At 40.1% G+C, this 24,302-nt stretch overlaps 1 protein-coding gene across 1 annotated transcript in view; it reads left to right on the forward strand.

The window, feature by feature from the left end:
• CNTNAP2 (contactin associated protein 2) overlaps positions 1–24,302 on the forward strand; it is a 1,628,923-nt gene that overhangs the window by 551,313 nt on the left and 1,053,308 nt on the right. The window contains exon 3 of the mRNA XM_034761282.1: positions 20,689–20,882. Within this exon, the coding sequence (XP_034617173.1) occupies positions 20,689–20,882 (194 nt within the window). The remainder of the gene's footprint in view (positions 1–20,688; positions 20,883–24,302) is intronic.

Here is a 24,302-nt window from a genome sequence, read left to right on the forward strand (position 1 = left end):
CACCAAATTGTTTGATTTAAAAAAAAAAAAAACTCTTAAACAAATTCTGATATTTTTATTTCAAAAATTCTTTTAACTTTATTTAAAAAAATAAAACATTTTTTTTAAATCATCAAATTCTAAACAAATGTTTTCATTTGATCCCAAACCATTTGTACAACATTTTAGCAAAACTTGAGGCAAATGTCATTTTTAGTTTAACTTGTTTTTTTGAGATTTTTGGAATTGCCAGCAATCCCCCCACAAACACTGCTGTTCGTACAATTCTACTTCTAATGTCACCATGCTCCATCTTAGGTGAATTTCTAGCAACAGTGAATTCTAAAAGGGGGAATTGGAATTTGTCTCTTCCCTCCCTTTGCCCCCCCCCCCCCCATTTTTATATCATTTTTACAAGTACTTGGGATGGATACAATGTGATGCCGTTTCTCCCAGCATGTTCTCCTTCTTTTAGCAGTTAATCATTTGCTGCATATGAAAGAGCTGACAGATATTAGTATTAATGGACTAGCTGAATGGCCATCATTGTAAATTAAGTGGCGTTTGCTTCTCTTTGCAGACTTCTGTCTCCTCCCTTCAACTGAGTGCAGGGCTGGCACCTTCTGGTCTCTTCTTGTGTTTAGAGACCGCCTGCTGCTCTCTAGCCCAGGATGAGAAGGGAAGAAGTCTGTAGAAAGACAGGAAACTCCCTTTATAGTTCAGAAATATAGTGATGGAATTATTCTATTACACAGTACAGCAGCAGATGTATATAAACCGCTCTGTAGCTTGTTTCAATAGTGGCATGATGGAAGTTGGGAAGAATTTAGTAACAACTTTATGTGTGGCATACAGGAATTCTGACTGGATTATCGGTGAAAGTTAATGCTCAACAAATCCACACTAACTAGTACCAGTCAGCCTGTGCAATTCAGATCCTGAATATTACAGCATTTCCAAATATCCAGCCCTTAAAATAACTGGCTTCTCCATTGCAGAGATGGAAGGGTTCAACATCATCACACATAGTTATAGTTTTAAGAACTTTGTGATTTGGCTGCATTGCAAAGAATGCTATGCAAAGGTCTTGAGATATAATGCAAGATCTTCACTTGACTTGAGTGATCTATGATCCATTGTTATACACTTGTAACCCTTCTGCAGGCGGAGCCAGCAGCATCCTGGGCCAGGTTCAATATCTAGGGGTTCCTTTCCATTGATACAACACAGAACTGGCTCGAGCCCCACCCAGTAACCTGGGAAAACTACACATCACTCCTGGGCGCCTCTGAGAGGCAATACTTCCCCTCTTGAAAGCACAGAGTCTGAGTGTAGAAAAGAAATGTTTAATAAAAGGAAGTAACTCAGTGTTAATTTGGGAAAACACCGCAAGCAGGGTTGATAAACATAAACCATGAGCACAGGGCCGGTGCTACCATTAAGGCAAAGTAGGCGGTTGCCTAGGGTGCCAAGATTTGGGGGTGCCAAAAAGCGGTGCCCCCAATTTTTTTACAGCATTCCTATGCCCCCTCCCTGAGCACCCCAGGCCGGGGGGGAGCTGCCATGGAGCTTCCCACCCCAGCTCACCTCTGCTACGCCCCCTCCCCGAGCATGTTGTTGCTGCTCCACTTCTCCCGCCTCCCAGGCTTGCGGTACCAATCAGCTGTTTGGCGCCGCAAGCCTGGGAGGGGAGGAGAATTAGAGTGGCGACGGTGTGCTCGGGGAGGAGGCGGAGCAGTGGGGAGCTGCTGCACGGCTCCCTGGAGGGAGAGCTGTCACAGGGGGGCGCCTCAGGGAAGGGGGGGGCAGGAAGCCGCCGCAGGGCTGTGGGGGGGCATAAGGTGGAAGTTTCGCCTAGGGCGCAAAACTTCCTTGCACGGGCCTTGCATGAGCAAAAGACCCACTAAGTTGGGCAGTGTCCTTTTCCCTTGAGATTCTTAAGTCCAGCAATCCAAAAATCCTTTAGCATGACCATACCTTTCCTGCACCCCACTCACAATTGCTGTCCTTGATCAGTGCAGACCCAGCGTTCAGTGGTGCATCTGCAGAGTTCACCTCCCACCCTGGGTGGAGGAAAGGAGGAAACTTACTCACTCCGCTACTCGGGCACTTGCCTGCCACCCCTCTCCGCCAGCCGTCCTGCTGGCCGCTTGCTGTGCCTCTCCGCCTGCTGGCTGCTCATTGCGACCTTCCAGACACTTGTTCGCCAGCTGAGGGTCAGTCACCTGCCGTTGCTACCTGCCTCTCTGCTGTGACCTCTGCACATCAGTCTCTTCAGCTCTTTGCAGGCTAGACAGAAACACTGCCCCATCTGAAGTGATTTCAGCTTTCAGTGATCTTTAGCTCTTAGCAGTCTGGGCAGAAACACAGTCCAACCACAACTGATTTCAACTCTGATTGAGCATTTAAAATAACAAAAGAGGCTCCTAATAAAGCTTATTTAGCTCTTTATTTGAACAATTGGGAGGAACAGGTTAAACCAGTCTGGGGACTCCTAGGGAGAGTCCACATACCTCCTGTCTAGAACATCTGTCCCTACCCCTCTTTCTTTCTCAGGGCTCTGACTTTTGAGCCCCTGGTTTAATGAGGTCCTTTCAGCTGAAGGTGACCCCCTTATTTGGGACAAGTTAAGCACAGTCCTGCTTCCCTCTATTCCTACAATAATTACAACATTTTGATAACAGCATTTCACTACCCCTGCATTCAGTACTAAAGTGACTTGTAACCCAACACCAGCCGCAGTTGATTACTTTGAGCAAAATACTGTTCTATTTGCTGGATATCTAAGCAGAGCAGGAGCAAACTATAGTTACATAAACACACCCAAAGTCTCTCCCGCTCCCAGCTAGCTGTCAGGGACGAATTCATTCCCTGCTTACACACTGTAAACCTGTTCAGGTTGTATACTTTGATTTTTCATGTTCTTCATTCACACACACTACCCCATCTACCATCTCTCCTCTTGTTCACTTCCTTTTTCTTACTCTTTTCCTGTTGCCAATTGTTTCCTTCTTTCTGAGTTACATCTCCTCTTTGGATTGATTGTAGAAATGTATATGTACCAGAAATTAAAAAAAAAAAGAATGCCAGCACCCACTGAGGGGAAAATAACAGCTCCATTTACTGAATGGAAGGGCTGAGATATTGCTGGGGAGGTATTTAAAAAAAAACTGTATAAAAATTCCTTTTTTGAAATAAACTATCCAGTATGACTAAGTTTCTAAACTGGGTAGAGAGATGTGCATATGCAATTGAATATTGAATTTTTGTACATGCACATATTATTCTTGCAAAATATTAGCTTTAATATTTGTACTACTGCAGTACATAGGATTGTGGTAGGTGCTGTACAAACACATAATAAAAAAGCCATTGCCCTGAGGCGTTTACAATCTAAATATAAGTTAAAACAACAGATGGATACAACAAACAGACAGGGAGCACAAGCTAATGATGAAACAAACTTGGCCAGCAAAGAACCATATCACTGACCTCTTAGCAGAGATTTTTTTTTAATGTTCTTCACAAAACTGAATCCCAGAATCAAGGCCACAATTAATTTCAAATAATAATGCTGTTGGTCTTCCTAATTTGTTTCTGATGTTAGTTCTGATTAAGGGCCTGCTCCTGTTCCTATTCAAATCAGTGACAAAGATCCAATGACCTGAATGAGCACAGGAGAAAACCCTCACTCAAAATTATCAGATCTTACTGAAAGATCAGTAAAATTTTCTATTGTATTTAAACTAGTGAGGGACAAACCAGTTCTAATAACACAAGTTGATTCTTCTAGTGCAAATTTCATTTTTTCCGGTTCCAATTATGAATGAAGGTGAATATGTCAAAACACTATGAGAGAGAGCTGTTTCTGTGGAATTTCCTTTATGAACAGAAGCGGTATGCACCTGAAAATACATGAAAACCCCTTTTTGCAAGTTCAGTTTTGCAAGCTGAATAGCATGTGATAGTTCAGTTAAGAATCTTAACTTCTCTAGGTGCCTACACAAACGTGAACTCAAATATTTACTGGGTTTGCTCATCACTATTTCACGGGCAGCTAATTTAATTGCATTGCTTAGGATTCTTCAGAAACTCCCCGAAGTATTAATTTTTCATGGATTTCATGATATGTCCAAGGATTAAGCAATAGACCTGGGAGTCTGGTTCTGATTCCCATTTTGCTAGATTTACCTTGTCACCATGGTTTAATTGTTTAAATTCTAAGTGCCTCAGTTTCCCGATGGTAAAGTGGCTAGAAAAATTCCTTCCTTACAATGGTGGTGTGAGGCTAAGGCCTTGTCTACACTACAAAGTTTTGTCAACAAAAGAGTGAATGTGTACACACTGCGATGCAACTTTTTGCGGCAAAAATGTCGTTTTGGCGACAAAATAAAACCATGCCACTGAGAGACACAGGCTTTTTGTGCAAAATTTTTGTCAACAAAGTGCCAGTGTAGACACAACACTTGATTTTTGTCACTTTAATTGGCCTCCAGGAGATGTCCCACAATGCCCATAGTGACCACTCTGGTCAGCAGTTTGAACTCCATTGCCCTGCAGCCAGGTAAACAACCACCCACCCCTCCCCTTTAGAAGCCCCAGGAATTTTTCCTGTTTGCTCGACGTGGAGAGGTCTCATCACATCTTCCCGGGTGACTATGGCGGGTTATCGCAGCTAACGCTTTCCCTCTTGGACCACTCCGGAGCTGCTGGATCTGCTCAGTATATAGGGAGAGGAGACTGTACAGTCCCAGCTGAGCTTGAGCTGTAGGAATTTTGATATCTATGGGCAGATTTCTCGAGGCTTGTGAGAAAAGGGCTGTTATCAGGACACACTGCAGTGCAGAGCAAAGATAAAGGAGGCAAATCATCGCTCTGGTACTTCAGCTAAGACTTGTTGGTTCTATAAGGAGCTGGGTGCTATCCTTGATGTCGACTTCACCTCCACCACCTCTGCCAAGAGCCTCATGGATACCTAACCCAGAGGACAAAGTCACTGATGAAGAGGTGGAGTTAGATGATGATGTGGAGCTTCTGGCTGGGTTGCCCGGTGGGACAGGCAGCCAGGCACTGGCTAGTCTCAGCAGTTGCTCTTCAGTGAGCAAAAAGCAGGAGAGGAAACACCTGGTAAGTGGCTGTGGTTTGTGTAGTGTGGAGTTTGGTTCGGATATAGAAATGTACAAGGATGGTTGTGTTTCTCTGTGCTGGACATTTCCCTGTGTAGCTAATCTGTACAGCAGAACAGAGTATTGATGCACACCGAGATTTCACAGGAATCCTCCAGAGAGATCTCCAGGAAAGTTTCCAGGAGGTACTTGAAAATCCTCTGCTGAAGGTTCCTTGGCAGAGTTGCTTTGCTCCTTCCCCTATTATAGGAAACTTTTCTGTGCCATTCGGCAATCACTTGTTCAGGGACTAAAGCGGCACGCAGGCAAGCAGCATAGGGACCAGGGCGGAAGCCACAAGCATGTAGTAGATGTACCCTCACTTCCCTGCTTACACTTAGCAGAGAGAGCTGCTACAATGACCCCTGCCTGTGGAAAAGTGTGGGAGTTTTAGCATTTTCCCCCTAATTGGCTACACTACAACACTTGCAGAGTGCTCTTTTCCCTGTGTAGAGCCCCACTCCCCCTCCACTCCCAGCCAACACTCTCCATGCTTTGGGTGTTCGCAGAGATGTGTGCTTGCCAAGGGTCAGGTGAGAAAGTGATTGTTATGTTACAATAGGTGTATTTTACTGAAATGTTTTAATGCTGTGCGTGAATTTAACAATCATGCTTCCGTGCATTGTTCCTTCTGCTTCAGCAGATGTGGCCTTCAGGAACACACCACACATACCAGCAGAGCATCTCCACCAGATAAGAAGTCACCCAAGACAGAGCAAAGAAGACGTGTTCCAGGAGTTATTGCACTTCTCCAATGCAGAGAAAATGGAACGCAAGGAATGGAGGGAAGCCGAAAGGCAGGACAGAAAAGAAAATCAGGAGTTTAATGATGCTACTGAATGGATGATTAAAGTGATAGAGGAGCAAACGCAGATGCTAAAGTGCTTAATAATGCTGCAGACTGAGCAGATGCTCTGCAGCACATTCAGAACTCTTTTTCACGCCCCGCAAACTCTGTCCGCATAGTCCTTTCTGTTTCCCCTTCACTCCACCTCCTCGGACAACTTTCAAAATAACAGCCCTTCCCTGGCACCTGTGGGGTGTGTGTGTGTGTGTGTGTGTGTGTCTTGTGAAATAAAAGCAAAGTTTTTTTGAATGGTAACTCACATTTATTTGTTTCCTACAAAGTGAGATAGCAGGCACTACCAATACATGCACAGACACTTTAATCATTTGCTTATTGGAATGTAAGGCCCCAACTGTCAGCATTGCTTCCTAGAAAAACTACATGTAATGTAACATTGTCATTGCAGCACAAATCATGGAGATGTACGTTACTGGTTCTCCTTTTCAAAGTGTTGCCTCAAAGCCTCCCTTATTCGAATTGCCCCCCTCTGGGTTCCTCTGATAGGCCTGGTATCTGGCTGCTCAAGATCAAGGGGTCTGCCTCAACATTCCACCCCTGAGCAAATCTTTCACCCTTCGCTACACAAAGATCATTCAATGTACAACACGCAGCTATGACCATCGTAATATTATCCTCACTGATGTCTAACATGCCAGAGCACCTTTAAAGGCATCGCCAGAGCACCTTTAATCTGCCAAAGGCACATTCCACTGTCATCCAGCCCCTACTCAGCCTGTTGTTGAACCGTTCCTTACTGCTTCCTAGGTTTCCTGTATAAGGTTTTATCAGCCATGGCTGTAAGGGGTATACCGGGTCTCGCAGGATCACTATGGGCATTTCAATATCCCCCGCTGTAATCTTCTGGTCTGGAAAGAAAGTCCCCGTTTCTAGCTTTCTATACAGGCCAGCGTTCCTGAAGATGTGTGCATCATGCACCTTCCTGCAACACCCTGCGTTGATGTCCGTGAAATGCCCACTGTGATCCACAAGCACCTGCAACACCATGGAGAATTATCCCTTTGTATTGATGTACTCCATCTCAAGGTGGTTTGGTGCCAAAATTGGTATATGTGTGCCATCTATTGCTCCTCCACAGTTAGGGAAACCCATTACTGCAAAGCCATCTGCTATTTCACGCACATTTCCCAGAGTCACAGTCCTTCGTAGCAGGATGCAATTAATTTCCCTGCACACTTACATTAATGCAGCCCGAAGGATCGATGTCACGACTCCAAATTGATTCACGACTGACTGGTAGCAGTCTGGAGTTGCTATCTCCCACACAGCAATTGCCACACACTTCTCTACCAATATGGTAGCTCTCATTCTGGTGTCCTTGCGCAGCAGTGCTGGGGTGAACTTCGCACACAGTTCCAGGAAGGTGTCTTTCTGCATCCAAAAGTTCTGTAGCCACTGCTCATCATCTCATACCTGCGTGACGATACGATCCTCCCATTCAGTGCTTGTTCTCTGAGCCTAAAAGTGACGGTCCACCCTCTGCAGCTGTTCTGTGAATGCCAAAAGCAATCTAAAGTTGCTCCTATCCATATCACATAACATGTCAGGCGACTGGGAGTCTTCTTCAGTTAGGAACTTCACGATTAACTGCACTGCCACCTACAATGTCTTCATGATAGTTATCAGAGTATAGGAGAGCCGTGCAGGATCCATCCCTTGTCACAAGGATGCTGGGATGCACAGCAAAGATGGGCTATTGAAAAATGCCACGAAAGAAAGCCGGAAGCCCATGGAATGCTGGGATAGAAAGCAATGCATCACTGGACATTGAGCCCAGTCCCAAGATGTGCTGTGATCCGCTCCGCCTTCTCACAACACATAGCAGCAGAAGGTGTTGAGCTGGACTGTGGGATAGGTACCCACAGTGCAGTGCTCATACTGTCAATGATAGTGCCCCAACTGTGAACACGCTCTGCCAAGAGTAGTGAGTGTGAACATGAAATACCAATTTTCATTATAGTGATTCTTGAGTGTTGACATAAGTTTTGTGGACAAAACTCTGTAGTGTAGTTCTTACTTTATTAATGTTTATGAAGTTCTTGGAGCTCTTTGGGGAGTGCTATTGAAATGCAAAGTATTCTTATTTTAATGGAAAGCATTTAGGCACCCAGGAGTGTATCTTGAGAAACATTGGAATGCAGATATTCATTATCAGCAAAGTGTCTTAAAAAGGCTGTTACTTTTTTATCCTCTGAGTTTCTTGGGAATTCAGCCAAAAAAAAAAAAAAAAAGGCTTATATATAGTATTTCCTTCATTTTATCTATGAAGTGACAAATATTGAGATGTGGATTTACTTTGGGATTTATTTGGTATTTACTTTGATGTGGGGAAATAAGGAAAATAGTTCATAACATTTTTGTTGACACATAATATATGTACTTAGCAGTGGACTTCAACTTGATGTTTGGGAGTTATCTGAATGTGGAGAGAAATTGAGATAATTGTTCCAAAATATATTGACTGTTTTTCCATAATAGTCTCTCTTCTTCCTCTTGTGCACCTGATAATGCTGATTTTATTTCTGTTCCTACCCCAAACCCATATTGGATACCTATTAACAAGATTGAAGGCATGAACTTCACCTGCTATATAAAATGGTTTGGTGTATTTAAATGGTTGGTGAAGTTATATATGTGTATATTTAACCTATGCTAACATAGTGTGTCTCTTTATCCACTTAGATTCCAATGCCTGAAGGGTCCAGTGTGATCATCTAGTCTGCCCTTCTGTATAATATGGGCCATAGAAGTCCCTGAAAATATATCCTAGAGCAGAACTTTTAGGGGGAAAATAATCCAATCTTGATTTAAAAATTGTTGATTTAAATTTTTTCCAATGGTTAATTATTAGAATTAAAAAATTATACTTTATTTCCAGTCTGAATTTGTTCAGTTTCAGCTGTCAGCCATTGGATCACGTTATTTCTTTCTCGGCTAGAGTGAAGAGCCCATTATTAAATATTTGTTCCCCATGTAGATACTCATAGACTGTAATCAAGTCACTTCTTAACCTTCTCATTGTTAAACTAAATTGAGGCTCATGCTTTCAAATTCACAAGTCCCAGGCAGTTCCGACATCCATCCAGGAGCTCTGCATTACCAAATGGTGGTGCAGCTGAGAATGTAAGCTGTGACAGACCTCTGAAGCTCAGGATGACATTCCTCAAGGCAATGTATAACCTATGCTAATATAGGCAGTAGAGCCTCATGCTATCAGATCTGGAGGACTTGATTTCAGTCCCTGCCTCTGATGTGCCCAGGGACATCGTGTTATATACAGATAATATATCCTTTTCCAAGTGGGAACCCTTGATGTTGGGTTAAAATTACTGCGAATCTAAGGGTTAAATGTGCATGGGAGTTTGTGTATCTCTAGCAATCCAGCCTTTCTTATTATAATCTTCTTGGCAGTAATGTACCAAATGAAAGTATATTCAACCCGTGTTAACACCACAAGACTTTGTTTACATCTAGTGCACAAAAAGCCTGTTTTGAGATAATTTCAGCGCTTGAATTTTGTCTGCATAACCAAAATAGGACTTTAACCCCAATTGACTTCAAACAGAATCCCAATTTGAGTTTATTTGGGAGATCCTTCCTCCCATCCTTGGAATACTGTACTATCTTCTGCATAACATATAAGGATGTGCCATTTTTTTATTGTCCCCCTCCCAAGTAAGTAATCACATGAAAAAATCCAACGAAAGGAGATAAATACACTCCAAAAACAGTCTAAGATGTTACCTGCATGAAATCATTTGTGATTTTTATCCATAATATGAAAAATGGTAAACTGAAAACATTTAAAATCCCAGAACTTCATACAGCCTTTCAGTAACACTGAAAAGTGCCCATTTTTACCAGTGTGGCTCCATTTCAGTGAAAAAGTCATGAAAAGAGACCAGTTTGAAATGTACATAATATGAAAATGCTTACATTCTCAGCATTTTGATGTTCTGAATATTTTGTACTTAATTATATATATTTTTCAGTGATAAGCCCTTTTATTGTATGTCAGTCTGGAGAAGGAAGAGAACAAACTTTCTATATCCTGTTTTGAAAATAAGGCATTGCAGAACAATGCATAGGTCGTCCCTTATTGCACTAATCACAGTAATAACTGAACACTCATAAAGTGATTGTTGGGTTTTTCGAATGTCTCATGTTGCAATATATTCTGATTAAAAGTTGCAGCCTTTGGTATGAAAATGTCACCTCTTTGCATCCCAATATAATCACAGAATGCAATGGTGGGGATGAGACCACTGCCTATCATGCTGACCAGCATCATTTCACTGTTTCATTCACTTCCCCATCTCTCTGTCTGCAGCCACCTCTCATCTCTTGTCTTGTACTTAGATTGTAAGCCGCTAGGGATGGAGGGGCCATATTTTTGTTCTGTGTTTGTACAGCACCTAGCACAATGGGGTCCTGGTCTAGCGCTTTGAAGTGCCATCATAATAAAAATAATAATGAGAGAGAATGTGTATGCTGAGTTTCAGCTTTGTGAACATTAAATTACTCTACATTTTGAGGTTTTTGTTTTATTTAATCAGAAGTATATCTGAACCCTTTTGTTTTTCTCCACTCTTACCACCTGCCCCAAACCCATTGCACTTAAAATGGATTCATAAATGGACTTGTGAACTGGCACTCACCCTTATTACAGTTTGAATTCGTAGAGGAAAAATATAATTTCCCTTTTATAACTACATCCCTTTATATGGGATGTAGTTATAATAGGAGTCCTTCCTGGTTTCTCTCACTGGTTGAAAGACCCGTGCATGCTTCTTTGTAATATTATTTGCTTGTTCAGTGTCTTAATGGAACAAATTGTCAGTTCTGTAACCCTCAAGGCACTGAAAAAAAGTTGTTCATGTCATTGCTGAGATTGAGGAAAACAATTTAATAATTAAAAAAAGAAAATGTATGGACATATTCTTCATCTCTTCCTAGAGAATTGTGAAATGGATTTTCTCTCCCTTACATATTTGATATAAACATAGTGAGAAAGCACGGATAATGTGTGGGGTTCTTGAACATCCCTAAACTTTCACAATTCTGGGGGTTGGTTGATGCTTTTCTGTGCAATTCTGCATTCCTCACATTTTTCCTCTTTTTATCTGTTCAGTACCCCTGAGTTGGGGAGAGTTGAAAGCAATGAGGAGACAGAAGGATCCAAGCAATTGTCTCAGTGGCTGGGATATAGACTTGTGTGCTTGTTTCTGTTAAGTATTCGTGTGCTTCATTGCAGCAGAGACTGCTCACACTAATTAAGGGACTACATTTGTGGCTGCCATTATGTGGGTCAGGCAGTTGGTAGGAGGGAGGCTTCCTGTGCACGCACACTCTTTGTGCGCTTGTAAGGGCCTGCTATGTTCAGCTCTCAGTGCTGGCTTCCTACTGCTAAACTAATGGTTCTCTTTTGTTTGTTATCAGAGGGCCAGATTCTGGCATCCTGACTCTAGCTAAAGTTAATGAGGACTGCTTGTGATGTAAATTCCTAGCCAGCATGCGTTAGGGTAGGATAATCTGGCCCAAGTTATTAATTATTCTGTTAGTCAATGTCACTGCCTCTTGGTGAGTAGGAAAATGTGTATCATCACATTTTATTCTGGAATAGCATAAAAATAAAATTGGGAAACAACATATTGTCTGTGATTTTATGTATTACCATTCAGACATACATATATATACACACACACACACACACACATCTGCCCATTGTCTCTTTAATGAAGTGAGCCCATTTTACCTCAATATATTTACTTTCTTTTAATTGCTATGTAGTTTTAATGCCTTCTAACCGTGTGTAACTCATTTGCATTGCTTTCATAGTCTATGAAGCAATTTGTGACATTTTACATTATATGCTCTATATAAAATAAAAATTAATTGCTTGCCATCAAAAATATAGTTGATGTCTGGTTTCCACCATATTTTTTAAAAAATGCAAAGAATGCATGCAGTAAAATGCAAGATATAAACAATAACTAAAAAAAATTAAACAGTTTATAACAAAGTGCTAAGAACACCATAAATGGAATTAATAAAATAGTTATGTTCACTATCAGTTTCAATACAAACTAATTCTTACTGATAACTTCTGTGGAGAAAAACAAAGTCTTCACTCTGAGTTTGGAGCAACAAGCCAGAGGCAGCTTTATTTCAAGCAATTGCAATGTGCACGGGTGAGTACACATGGGCAGGTCTCCATTAGATAAACAATTAGGCAAGCTTTTATACCTTTCATTACATACAATAACGAGCAACAGCTGCATTTTGTTATACATTTTTTTAATATTTCACTTTTTTATTAATTTCTGCCACAGTCTACATTCCATTCTTATTTAACACAAGGTCAAAACAGTATCTTTTACAGTTTGTTCCCATTTGCTTTCTTGCTATTCACCGGCCTAGGCCCTGCCTTCAAGTCTCACGTTATTGAATAGAAGAGTTAGCCTGACTCTTGCTCTTCCTGGAAGACTAAAATGTCTGCGCTTTTTCCAACTTCCACACTTCCAATATCCTAGCCACATCAGTTTTTCACGAAGGGTAATTCACCATACTCTCATGCATCTATATTAAATTAAAAAATGCACAGAATTCCAGCATAAGCATAATGCAGACATCAATTTTGTACTCAAAGTTTTCCACTACTCTAGGAAGGGAGAAATGTTATAAGATATTTCTGCATGTTAACAACCCCTCCTCCTGCCTGTGCAATATCAGACTATTCCTCCAGGCCCCAGTGCACTAAACAATTCCTATCCATCAAAACGCGTAAGCACATGCTGGACTCAACGCACATGCATAAATCACATGAACTTTAATACAATTTACACACATGCTTAAAGTTAAGCAAATTCTTTGGTGCTTTGCTGAATGAGCATGGATTTCATCATATGCTTTGATTTGTTGAATTGAGGCCCCAGTGAGGCTCACATGGGAGTTGGGGGGGGTACGACTTTAATCCAACTTTCTCACAATTTATTTCGGAGTGTGTACTTGGTTAAAAAAAAAAAAAACACCTTAATCCTTGGATCAATAGAGGTTACAGATTTCACAAGCCAAATAAACAAAGTAATCAACTCCTCCAAATTACACTGCTTGATAGATCAAATAGTAACAGGAAACTTTTAATTGATCTTCACAGTGTGTTTCTGGTGAAGGTCTAACACCTGCCTTCCCTTTGGGGCTGATCACCATTTCCTTAACAAGCTGCTCTGCTAAGCAGCATATGTAGCAATATCAAATATGTTCATCCCTTTGCCTGGTGACTTTCACTTCCCTTTCCTACTGAAACAACTTCATTCTCCCTTTATTGTTTGGGGAGAAAGATGAGGGCACATCCTAAACAATAGTGTGCTGCAAAATTGGAACATAAACTTTTGCTAGAACATTGTTGACTACAAATCCTTCATTGCCTCTACCTTGTTAGAAATGAGTTGAGTAGGTCAAGTTACAGGTTCTGGTTTGCAACACCATTCCCCTCTAGGTCATCAGCTCACATTGGACCCAGTCTGTTATTGGTAATTGAGCTGTTAACATGTGATAGCAATTTTGGCAGGTTTGAAGTGAGCTCTGGTGGTGTCACCTCAAATTAAAGAAGAGAAAATCAAGTGTCGTTCAAAATTTTCAAAATCTTTTCCATTGCTTTTTTGGGTGAAAGGATTCCAAAAGCTAGCTACAGTTTGCAGGTCACCAAAAGGTCTGTTAGCTGCACCAGGCCAAATTCTGATCTCAGTAATACCAATGTAACTGCGATAAAACTTTGTCCCACTGTAGTAGGAATGTAATTAGACTGTAGTTAGGTTTCCTTCTGATATATGTACTTACCATAAAATCATCTTCTTTAACTATACTACAGTTACAGTAAACACATGTGTATGAAAAGTAACTTCAGTACATTACAGCGTATGAGACATTGTACAATTATGTTGTTGGGAGGACATCAGTTTTACAGATTTATGCCAGTAATTTGCTTCATAGTAGCTTTTATATACTGGTACTTTTTATATAAAAACTGCAAAAGTTACGGTCATATGTTCATCATTAACTTTCATCTTTGAGTCTTTAATCACATACTGTTTCTTAAATTATAGAATATCTATCTATATAATTTTTAAAAAAATGTTTAAAAATATTAAGTTTGCTAAATCAAGCACTCCAAAGTTAAGAAATGCCAAAATTAAGGTTGTCAGTGCAACCTTAATTCTGTCCCCTGGAGTATGTTCATTATGATGCAGTCTTTTACTACAAGATCATATATTAATTTTTCCATGGAACCCCTCTTTTATATAGTTAGTGAGTAGCTATTCAATATTTGGTTTTATCCTCTTAGTTCAGTGGGTGGCCTTATTTATAGCACATTATTCAATTCCTGTACTGAATACAGAATTATTAATTTCCTCATAGGATTCGTCACTACAGGAAGTGAGTGCTTCACAAATATTAATGTATATTTTCAACACCGTGTGAGATGACAGGGCGGTATTATCCTCTTTTTAAAGATGCAGAACTGAGTCACAAAAAGATAGAGGTCAAAAGTTTCCAATAACTTTGAGTGTCTGATTTAAGATTCCTAGGACCTGATTTTATGGAGTACTTAGTATTATTTAATACATTCCATTACTTTATCCTGTCTCTTCCCCACCTCGACTCTTTGTCCCAGAATTATTCTCCTTGACTACTCGGTCTATGATATGTCTCCACTATGACCTAGGGTGTGACTTCCAGCTCATATAGACATACTCATGCTAGCTGTCATCTGTGCTGGCATGCTAAAAATTGTAGTGTAGCCATGATAGCACGCGGTAGGAGGAGTCAGCACAGTATTGCCTCCACACCGCTGCTTTTGGTGTGCTAGCTCAGATGATAGCTAGCACAAGCATGTCTAAGCAAGCTGGGAATCACACCCCTAGCTTGTAGTGTGGACATTGCCTTAGTTTCCACTCCTCAGGCTTCTCGTCTCAGTACCAGTCTCCTTACCCAGCCAGTCCCACTCACCCCACCCTAACTCCCATTCACAATTTCTCTTTCTCCATCCCACTCCTGTTGGTTTTACCAGGTTCCTTGTGCTAATCACCTCCTTTTCCTCCTCTCAGATCTGGCTCTTGTCCCCTTTACATTCAATTCAGGCAGCATCCTCCTCCATGCTGTCTGGACATCAGCAGGAGGGTCATTGAGATCACAGGAAAGGCAGGCTTCCTGCTCTTATTTCTAGTCCCTGGCCCATCCCTGCCCTCGAGCAGTAATTACAAGGAAGGTCCAGCGTCACCTCTGTAGACCCAGGATAGTGAATGATCACTTGCTCAGTTTGGCTGGCACATGCACACTCTGGTCAGCACTAGGATCTGAGGGGATGGAATGTGAGCCTATAGATAAAGGTTCGGTATAAGTTAAAACAGTAATGCAATGAGCCTTCAAACCTCAAGACCTATAAGACAGTAGCTTAGCCAAAAGAATCAAGGCAGAAGGCACAAAAAGCATTAGCAGTTAACTAGGAGTTACCCTAGATTATAAGGTATCACAAGATAGAATGCTGTAATGACTAAACTGCTGTAACCACAGAAAGCTAGTGTCACGCTGTCTGGAGTAGTTCATGGCCGGAGAGCCAGTCTCAGGGCAGACTGTCAAGAAGCAGGCAGAGACTCCAAACTGATTGTGTGTTCTATAACTAGATTCCATCAACACAGTTACAAGTGTGAACTCCTAAAACACAGTCTTACCATGGAGTCACAAACAGGCTCCTGGACATTCCAGTCTATCCTGCCACCCAAGCAAGCTGAGTTTAGCGATAGTTGGTTGCTATACACCCAAGATCACAAAAGATTCAGGTTGCTTCTAGTTCCAAGAGACCAGTTACTTACCTCAGGTCAATTTGTACCTTAGATCTCTGACCAAAGATAACGCTTGTAGCCAAACCTGTAATAAATAAACTAAAGATTTGTTAACGAAGAAGGAAATGAGAGTTATTACAAGGTTAAAGCAGGCAAGGACACACAAATGAATTACACTGTATAGTTTTAAAGGTGGCAGAGTTGTAGTAGTGTGTCAGCTCTGAATGTCTTTTAGGATTAACCCAGGTCGATCCTGGGGATCTCTGCTTTTGTTTCATAGCTCTAGCCCTTTGAGAGTCCAAACAGCAAAAAAGGGAGAAAAAATTTCTTCTCAGCTATTTTTATTTTCTTCTTTCAGAATTCAGGCTGATGGGATGAGCCCATTTTGCACTTAGCCTCTCCATTTAGTTTGGATAGCCTTCTTGATGAGCAGGAAGCAATCCTTCCTGACAGATTCACAGTTTCAGAGCAAACATTTTTTACACTTATAAAGCAAAAACTTTATCATTACCTTATAGCGTGTAATAAAGATATTGTAAGTGAGATTAATGCATGCAGCAACTTAAAAAGCATTTCATAAATTCTGAACACTAAACGCATTGTTGTATGTTCAACACCCATTTTAACCATACTAATACGTAGGTGAACCAGACAGGTTTTTAGCAATGAATTTGTCAGTGCTCAGCTTAGGCCTAAAGCCATGGCAAGAGCTGGCACCTGATTTGCCAATGTCACAGCTAGTTTATACCAGTTTTGGATATTTTAAAGTTAGGAACATCAACAGATGTCTGTCCACAAGAATAGTATTATAACAGATTGTTATATATGCTAATAAGCTTGAGGTAAATGGACGAGTAACCTATGGGAAAAGGGCTCCCCAATATTAGTAGTTTGAAGAAATACAAATAAAGAAAAGGGGATGAAACTCCTACTTAATATGCATTAGGCATAATAGTCTCAGTATAACACATTATAAAAACTGAATCCCAGCCTGTGTGCCTGGGGAGATGTAGCTATTGGGAGACATTCGGATGATGACCACTGGTAATGGTGACGAGGAAGATGATGATGAAGAAGATAATGACTAACACTTCAGGTTGTTAGGCAAGGGATGGTGTGAGTATATGAATGCTCAGATGCACATTCTGAAATATCTCTATCTATCTTGGTGGGTTGCAGTGTTTCTAACTTTGCTAACTGTATTAATAAAACTATTACAAATACAGAATTTTTTTCTTAAGTGTGAGTGTTTGTAATCGTGTACATCAAGGTTCTTAGTTGAACAGTAATTCTAATAATATTGGGCCTGATCTTGCGACAAGATCCTATCCAACCTCAAATTGTAAACTGGGAATTCTTAAATAATCAATATAATTAGTACACAACCCATAGGTCAGGCAATACTACCTTAACACTAGGTGGTGCTATTACCCCAACTTATATATAATATATATAAAAATATATATTTACAATCTAAATAATGTGTAATACCTTGTAGTACCTTGTGCCATTGTGCACTTCAGGAATAGTTCATTGTAGGGCTATTGTGGGGGAAAGTCCATACTGCTCTATGGACAAAAAGATTGAGTTTCCAGAGAGTTCAATCCTAAACATTCCATAAATGCTAAATACAATTTAACAAATTAAAAAGGAAAAGAAATAATAGAAACCAATCAGATTTCATCTGCTGTGAAACTTCTGTATACTTTTATACTCTGATTTAAAGACTGCAACTGGTTTAAAGGGCATCCATTCAGTACCATTTATGCTCCTCACACCCTGTCTATAGTGGGTCAGGAAGCTAGTGGTCAGAGTACCTTCACATGGACACCTTTTTATCATTGTGTGCCATCAGCTTCAGATATACCAACATGGAAGGGGTTATTGGCATTGATTGAGTGGAGGGGCTAATCTACTAGATCCACAAATAAATGTACCTAGTCACTCAAAACCAGTGCAAAGGGGAAATAAAGGAGGTATATTCTGGTTTGTCCTGCCTTATTCATTTTTCTATGAAAAGTCTAGTAAATCTGATTGTGTATGTGTGTGAATAAATATCACCATAGATGCTTTTAATAATTACTTTAAATTCCCACATTATACTATGCATGTAAATGAGCACTAAACTAACCCCCGATCATGGTGGTGTAAATCTATAACACCTTTTGAAAAATTCAAAATTTCAAGCCATTGTGGTGCTTTCAGGTTCAATCCAGACCTGGAAGAGGTTGTGTCAACACCTGCCCTGCAACTCTAGGTGCAAGTTCCTTTTTGAAAGGTGATCCCAGCAGTCCTGAATTTCCCCACAACCATTTGTCCTGTAGTGTCCAGCTCTCTCACTGAACACTTACAGAAATTAAGCTCCCTCAAAGAGATAGTACCCAGTAGTTTATTACCTTACGTGGGGTTAACAAACACTCTATTTTAAACAAGCACTGAAGTGGTTTATAGTAAAAGTAAAACAAGTATATTAAACAAAAATTAATAGGATTAAGTGATACCAAGGTTAAGGAATAAAGATAGAAAGGATCACAAGCAAATAAAAGTAAAAAAATATACTTCTAAAAAGACTAAAACTTGATTTCAGCGAGTTAGCCTATGCATAAGCAGGCTTTTCACCTATACTCAGAGACACCACGACCACCCCCCTTGCCTGAAGGATCCATCGTTCTGTGATTTCAAGAGCTCTGGACCCTTTAATGCCTCAAGTGATTGATAGAAGCCAAAATGGCTCTTTCTCTTTGCTTATTTCTTCCTGAAGTTCTTTGACCCTGCTTCAAGAGATGGGAAGGCTTTCTGGGCATGCAGTCGGCAGCCCCTGCCAAGATTGATAAGTAGTCCTCTTTCCCCACTTGCTTTCCCTTGTCTTTGGTTACACCTTGCTTAATTTACATCAGATACACACTCAAGTAGGCAGAACCACATTCTTTGTCAGGCATGGCTTAGACACTGCTTGCCAAGTACCTTTTAAGACCATATTCCCAGTATGTATAAAGTCCTTTATGGGTTTACCATACAGATATCAAGCAAGAATATTAATGATCAGTGAGTTATTAGTTTTCCAATGGTATATTGCATGCCACCTTTTCGATATTATGACAACAGCATGCCTGCTGGTGCTGTGGTGCTCTTAGGATCACAGCCATATACACACAGTTCACTACATCACTATAATACTAGATCACTACAGTTAATATAAGTTTCAGAGTAGCAGGTGTGTTAGTCTGTATCCGCAAAAAGAACAGGAGTACTTGTGGAGTTTCTAAGGTGCCACAAGTATTCCTGTTCTTTTTACAGTTAATATAGTATCAAAAGGCACCCATATCTTGTGTGAAATGATGGAATCACCATCTCAACAATTTAGAGACAGAAAATGAAGCGGTATATACTAAGTGGGCATATGCTGAAAAAGGCCAAGTCTGTGTGACTTTGACTTCCATCATTGGTTGGTCTCAGTGACTATACAACTACCTCCTTTCTCCAAATTAAAGGCTTTCTCTGGAAGTTGCCCTGTGGTACTGCTGATGAAAGTTCTGGCTTTGATTCCCGTGGAAAACCATCTTGCCTATATGCGTATGTGACCATAGTTCTTTGTAGTTATGTTGGTGGGGTTTGTTTGCTTTATTTAATAGCAATAGATTGATCAGAAGGCAACCTAGGGGCTGCCTAGAAGGACTGGGGTGTAAATTTAGTCCCACCAATGGAAAAAAGTAATAGAAGTTACCACATGATAAACTAAATGGTTTTGCACTATCACATAGTACCTGCCAGATCCTAGCAATGTGTTTGGAACAAATCGTTGGAGTCATTTTAAATCTTTGCAGATTTTTTTCCGCATAGTTATCTCACATTTGAGTATAAATATAATTATTCTCTGCTTTTTCCCAATGTAATACTTACAATTATTGATATAATTTTGCAAAAACCCATCACTTTCACAGTATAGCACATTATGCCACAATCTCAATGTCTTTTATAACCCTGTGTGTAACTAACTGCTATTTTCCCCTCTAATATTTTGAGCTTTAGTAGAGTAAGAACTTGCATTAATGTCTTGACACTCGCTCTTATCTATGCACCATTGTCCTTGTTTATTAAGAACAGTTGAACACAGTCTAGTGATTGAAAAGAATATTGCTAATAATATTACTATCAAGTTAATTCATAGCCCCATAAAGAGTGATAATACATTTTTCAAGCATCAGTTAATGTACTCTGTGACATCCTGTACACCCAGCAAATCAAAATCAGAGCCATTTCTGCAGTACCTTTCCTTTTTAACTACTGCTGATAGATATTCTTTGAGGTCTATGCATTTCAGTGAAATGCTGGACTAACAGGGAAGGAAATTAGAGATGCATGCTATTATTCCCTCCCACTTAATTTGTATCATCTTTTTTAATTTGAAATAGCATTTAAAGGGTATAAGGAATCAATAGATTGTCACTGATTTGCGTCAACTGACTCTGACAAAGAACGTCATGGAAAATTGGTCAACCCTTAACAATTAAAGTTTGACACTTACTAATAAGTTCTAATTAAGGAATTATAAAGAGAGTCTCATTTGTAGGGTATTCCTTTACATCATATAACTACATCATAAAAAGGTTATAATATCAATCTGAAACAGCTTGAAAGAAATTGAGTTTCCTGTGGCATATATAAAAGAGGTGACCATTTTTTTTTTAGGTCTCATCATATTTCTTTTGTATATGTTTTAATCGTGTTAGTGTTATATTGTTCTCTGCTTACACCCAGCAACTAGCATCTTTTCAATGACTTCACTTCAAAAGCAGCCTGGATTAAGACATCTGATTGTCTCGTTTCAACTCAACAGGGGCTGGAGGCTGGTCTCCATCAGATAGTGACCATTATCAATGGCTGCAGGTGGATTTTGGGAGCAGGAAACAAATCAGTGCTATCGCAACGCAAGGCAGATACAGCAGCTCTGATTGGGTGACTCAATACCGGATGCTGTATAGTGATACAGGGAGAAACTGGAAGCCATATCACCAGGATGGAAACATTTGGGTAAGTCACTGGGCTAAAACTCAAGCATTATCTCGTGCAGTGCACTCCTTTGAATGGGCTGACTGGTCCTTGGAAAATATATATGTTCTATTGATCTCTATTGTGTGTATATGAAAAGAGCATACAATTTTATCTAAAATATAATAGTCTAGCATTAGGATTGTTGACTGTTAGGAATTCCATTTCTAGATCAAGAAAGTCAATGTAGACTTATGGCAGCTCTCAGAAGCTGATGAGCAATAATGAACGAGTGTACAATATTGATCATTTCCTCCCTGCTCTTTCCATTCTCTCCATTTTTCTCTACTTTATTCCCTGTATGTGGGACTCACAAATGGACACACTCAGAATCTCTTTTCCCCACTGCATTGATTTTCATTAAAATTGTCAAGAGTTTTTTCGGGCATGGATCTCAACCTGAGGGGGGTCATGATCTCTAGAACCAGGTCTCAGGGAGATCACAACAATGCTCTCTTTCTTTGTGGCAAGATGGAAAGGGAAATAAAGCTGGGAGGGGGGTGATTCCCAAATCTGTGTGTGTTGCAACATGAATTCACAGTATGGAAAAGGTTGAGAACTATTCTTCTAGAAGAAGAACAATGTTTACCCTCCTGAAAAACAAAAAATAAAAATCTTTCCCAGGGTTGCCTTACACACTTAGATAATTATAAAAAATGTTACTTTGATGTTTGTAGCATTTCTCATACTTCAGAATATTTATTGTATTAAATATCTGGGGAAATACTGGCTATATATTTGGCTATCTAGGACAACTGGAAAAATCACTGAAGATGACCATAGCAATTCAGGTTTTGTACCTCTGCATTAATGGATCCTATTAATATCTTCACCCAACCCATGAATTTTGGAGAATACTTCAGATTTTTTTTATTAAGTCATTGGACAGACACGTGTGGCTAGATCCCCAGCTGATGTAAATCAGTGGACCTGCATTGAAGACAACGGAGCTATGCTGATTCACACCAGCTAAGGAAATGCCACACTGTGAGTGGAAGGTCAGAAGTAGTTCAGGATTCAGTTGTTGAGGGGGCAACAGGGCCTACAAAATGGAGTGTTGCCATATTCCTAGATTTTGGAATAGTTGATTAATTTTCTCCTGGAATTGGAAGCTGATTCCTAGACATTCCAGGGAAATCCTGGATCAGTGTCAGCCGTAGGTGAGAACAGAGTCTATTGTACTGACTGTAATGTGTTAGCAATGAGGATATGAAAAATTGTGGCATTCACAGTTTCTCTGGGGGAGAACACAAAACCATATATTTATGAACCGAGAATAGAAAAAGAATGTATTGCCTTGGACTGTTTGTTTTCCATGTTAGTGCAGCAGGGTTTGTTACTGCAGGCAGTAATGTAACTTTTGTTTTGGCCTTTCACCTGTGTCACAGAGCAGCAATTAATTTCCTCCTTCTTCTGAAAAGTTTAACCTACAAAAGAACAAAGCTGTTGCTTATCCTCCTCTTCCTAAAGGTAGTCATAGGAGAGGCTTCTTCCTTTTAAAATATATACTGTATGTGGAAGGCACAATGAAGCACTGGGAATCCAAATTAAATAATAGGTATTGTGTCTAGCAAAAGAAGTACTGGTCTTCATTATAGGCAAGAAGATTTAATATTGTGCTGTTTTATGTTAAAGCTCAGAATAAAAGAGTTCTCTTACTCAAGTTGTTTTAAAAATATTTATTAAAAATGAACTTCACCAAATACACAGAGTAAGAGGAAGGATTTAAGAGGAATTTATTACACATGTATGGTATGTAAAGGTTGTCATGTTTGTACCAGATTGATGTATTGAAAAACCTAAGATATAATATGAAGTGGAAAAAAATTAAAAAGGAAGGGAATAAAGGTTAGGAAAGAAGAGAAAGTGCCATGTGTGAATTCTAGACATTGCCATGTGCTCTTTAAGGAATAAGGGGCTTCTTGCAAACACTTATGAATGTAACTTGCTATATGTATATATATCTCCTCACTATATGTTCCATTCTATGCGTCCGATGAAGTGGGCTGTAGCCCACGAAAGCTTATGCTCAAATAAATTTGTTAGTCTCTAAGGTGCCACAAGTACTCCTGTTCTTCATGTGGGAGTAGTCTCACTGAACTCAACAGGACTATTCGTGTCTGGAAAGCTGCTTAAAAGTAGCAGTGTTTGCAGGATTGAGACCTAAGAGAGTATTTCGAAGACGGAGTTTGAACCCCAAGGAATTCCCCCTTAGGAGCACAAGGAAAGAGAGCAGAGTAGTTGCAGCTATTTGACTGAAGAGTATATAAAACAGGACAAATTCACTGATGGCTGGCATGCTGCTTGAAGAAGGAAAAAACTGCTCTCCATACCTTGAAGGGCAAAGCTTCAAACCTTTAGCTGGTTTATTTTAAGCTTTGAATGTTTGTTTGCCCATGTTGCTAGGGTTTGGGGGGAGGTCCTTTACTCGAATTAAATACTGACCCCCTGCCTGAAAGATTTTTTCCCCCCTTCCTTTGTTACAAACAAGAAAGCTCTGTGATTTTTGTGGGGAGGATTGTGGATCTCTTAACTTCCATGTTCATCTTGGCTATCACCTGCAAAAACTTAGAATCATAGATGTGACTTATTCACCACACAATGCTTAATTAACAAAATTGGTTCCTGTCTTCTCGGGGTGGAAACCACAAGAGCAGTTCAACAACTCAGACCTTCTAGACACATTCAGAACATTTTATCTTCATATCCATTTATCTAGTTGGTTTCCCCAATATATAGTATAACCAGTCCCTTGGGAACACTGATGGCCTGCATTTTCTTTCTTTACCCTGGACAAGGGCATTAGAGAATAAACAAAACAAGGAATCATTTCTCTCTCCCTTCCTTTTGAAGAACACATCAGAACAACTAGCATTGAGGCTTAGAAACCAATCTGGGATTTTGGCTATTATAATCGCTTTCATGTAATAGAAGTTTCCATATCTGGAGAGGACAGCCCTTTCTTTTATCCATTCTTGAGGACACAGTCCCTGCCCTATCTCTGATTCAAAAAACAAACATAAAACAGCATTGAGGAATATAAACAGAAACCACTGTAGGTCCCAACATGTGTGCCCTCTTTGAATAGTTTAAATGGCTAATTTTGAGCTCTCCCTACCACACAATGTGCTGACTTTATTTTTAATTGGAAATTCACTCAGTATTTACTGCTGCTGTAACTCCCCCTCTTCACCCTATAGACCATTAGAAGGAATAGAGGACAGGTGCCAGGGGTCAGACACTGGCAGTGGGTTCTTAGGGAGCCATGCAGCCAGGGAGGAGTGGAAACCAGTATAGGGAGCATCATGAAGAGACAGACTCTCTATGGTGGCAGACCAGATTCTTAATTATGTAAATTGATTTATACCAGGTGAGGATATGCCTTTGAAAGTTTAAACTCAC

The sequence above is a fragment of the Trachemys scripta genome, chromosome 2, assembly GCF_013100865.1.
Source record: "Trachemys scripta elegans isolate TJP31775 chromosome 2, CAS_Tse_1.0, whole genome shotgun sequence".
NCBI lineage: Eukaryota > Metazoa > Chordata > Testudines > Emydidae > Trachemys > Trachemys scripta.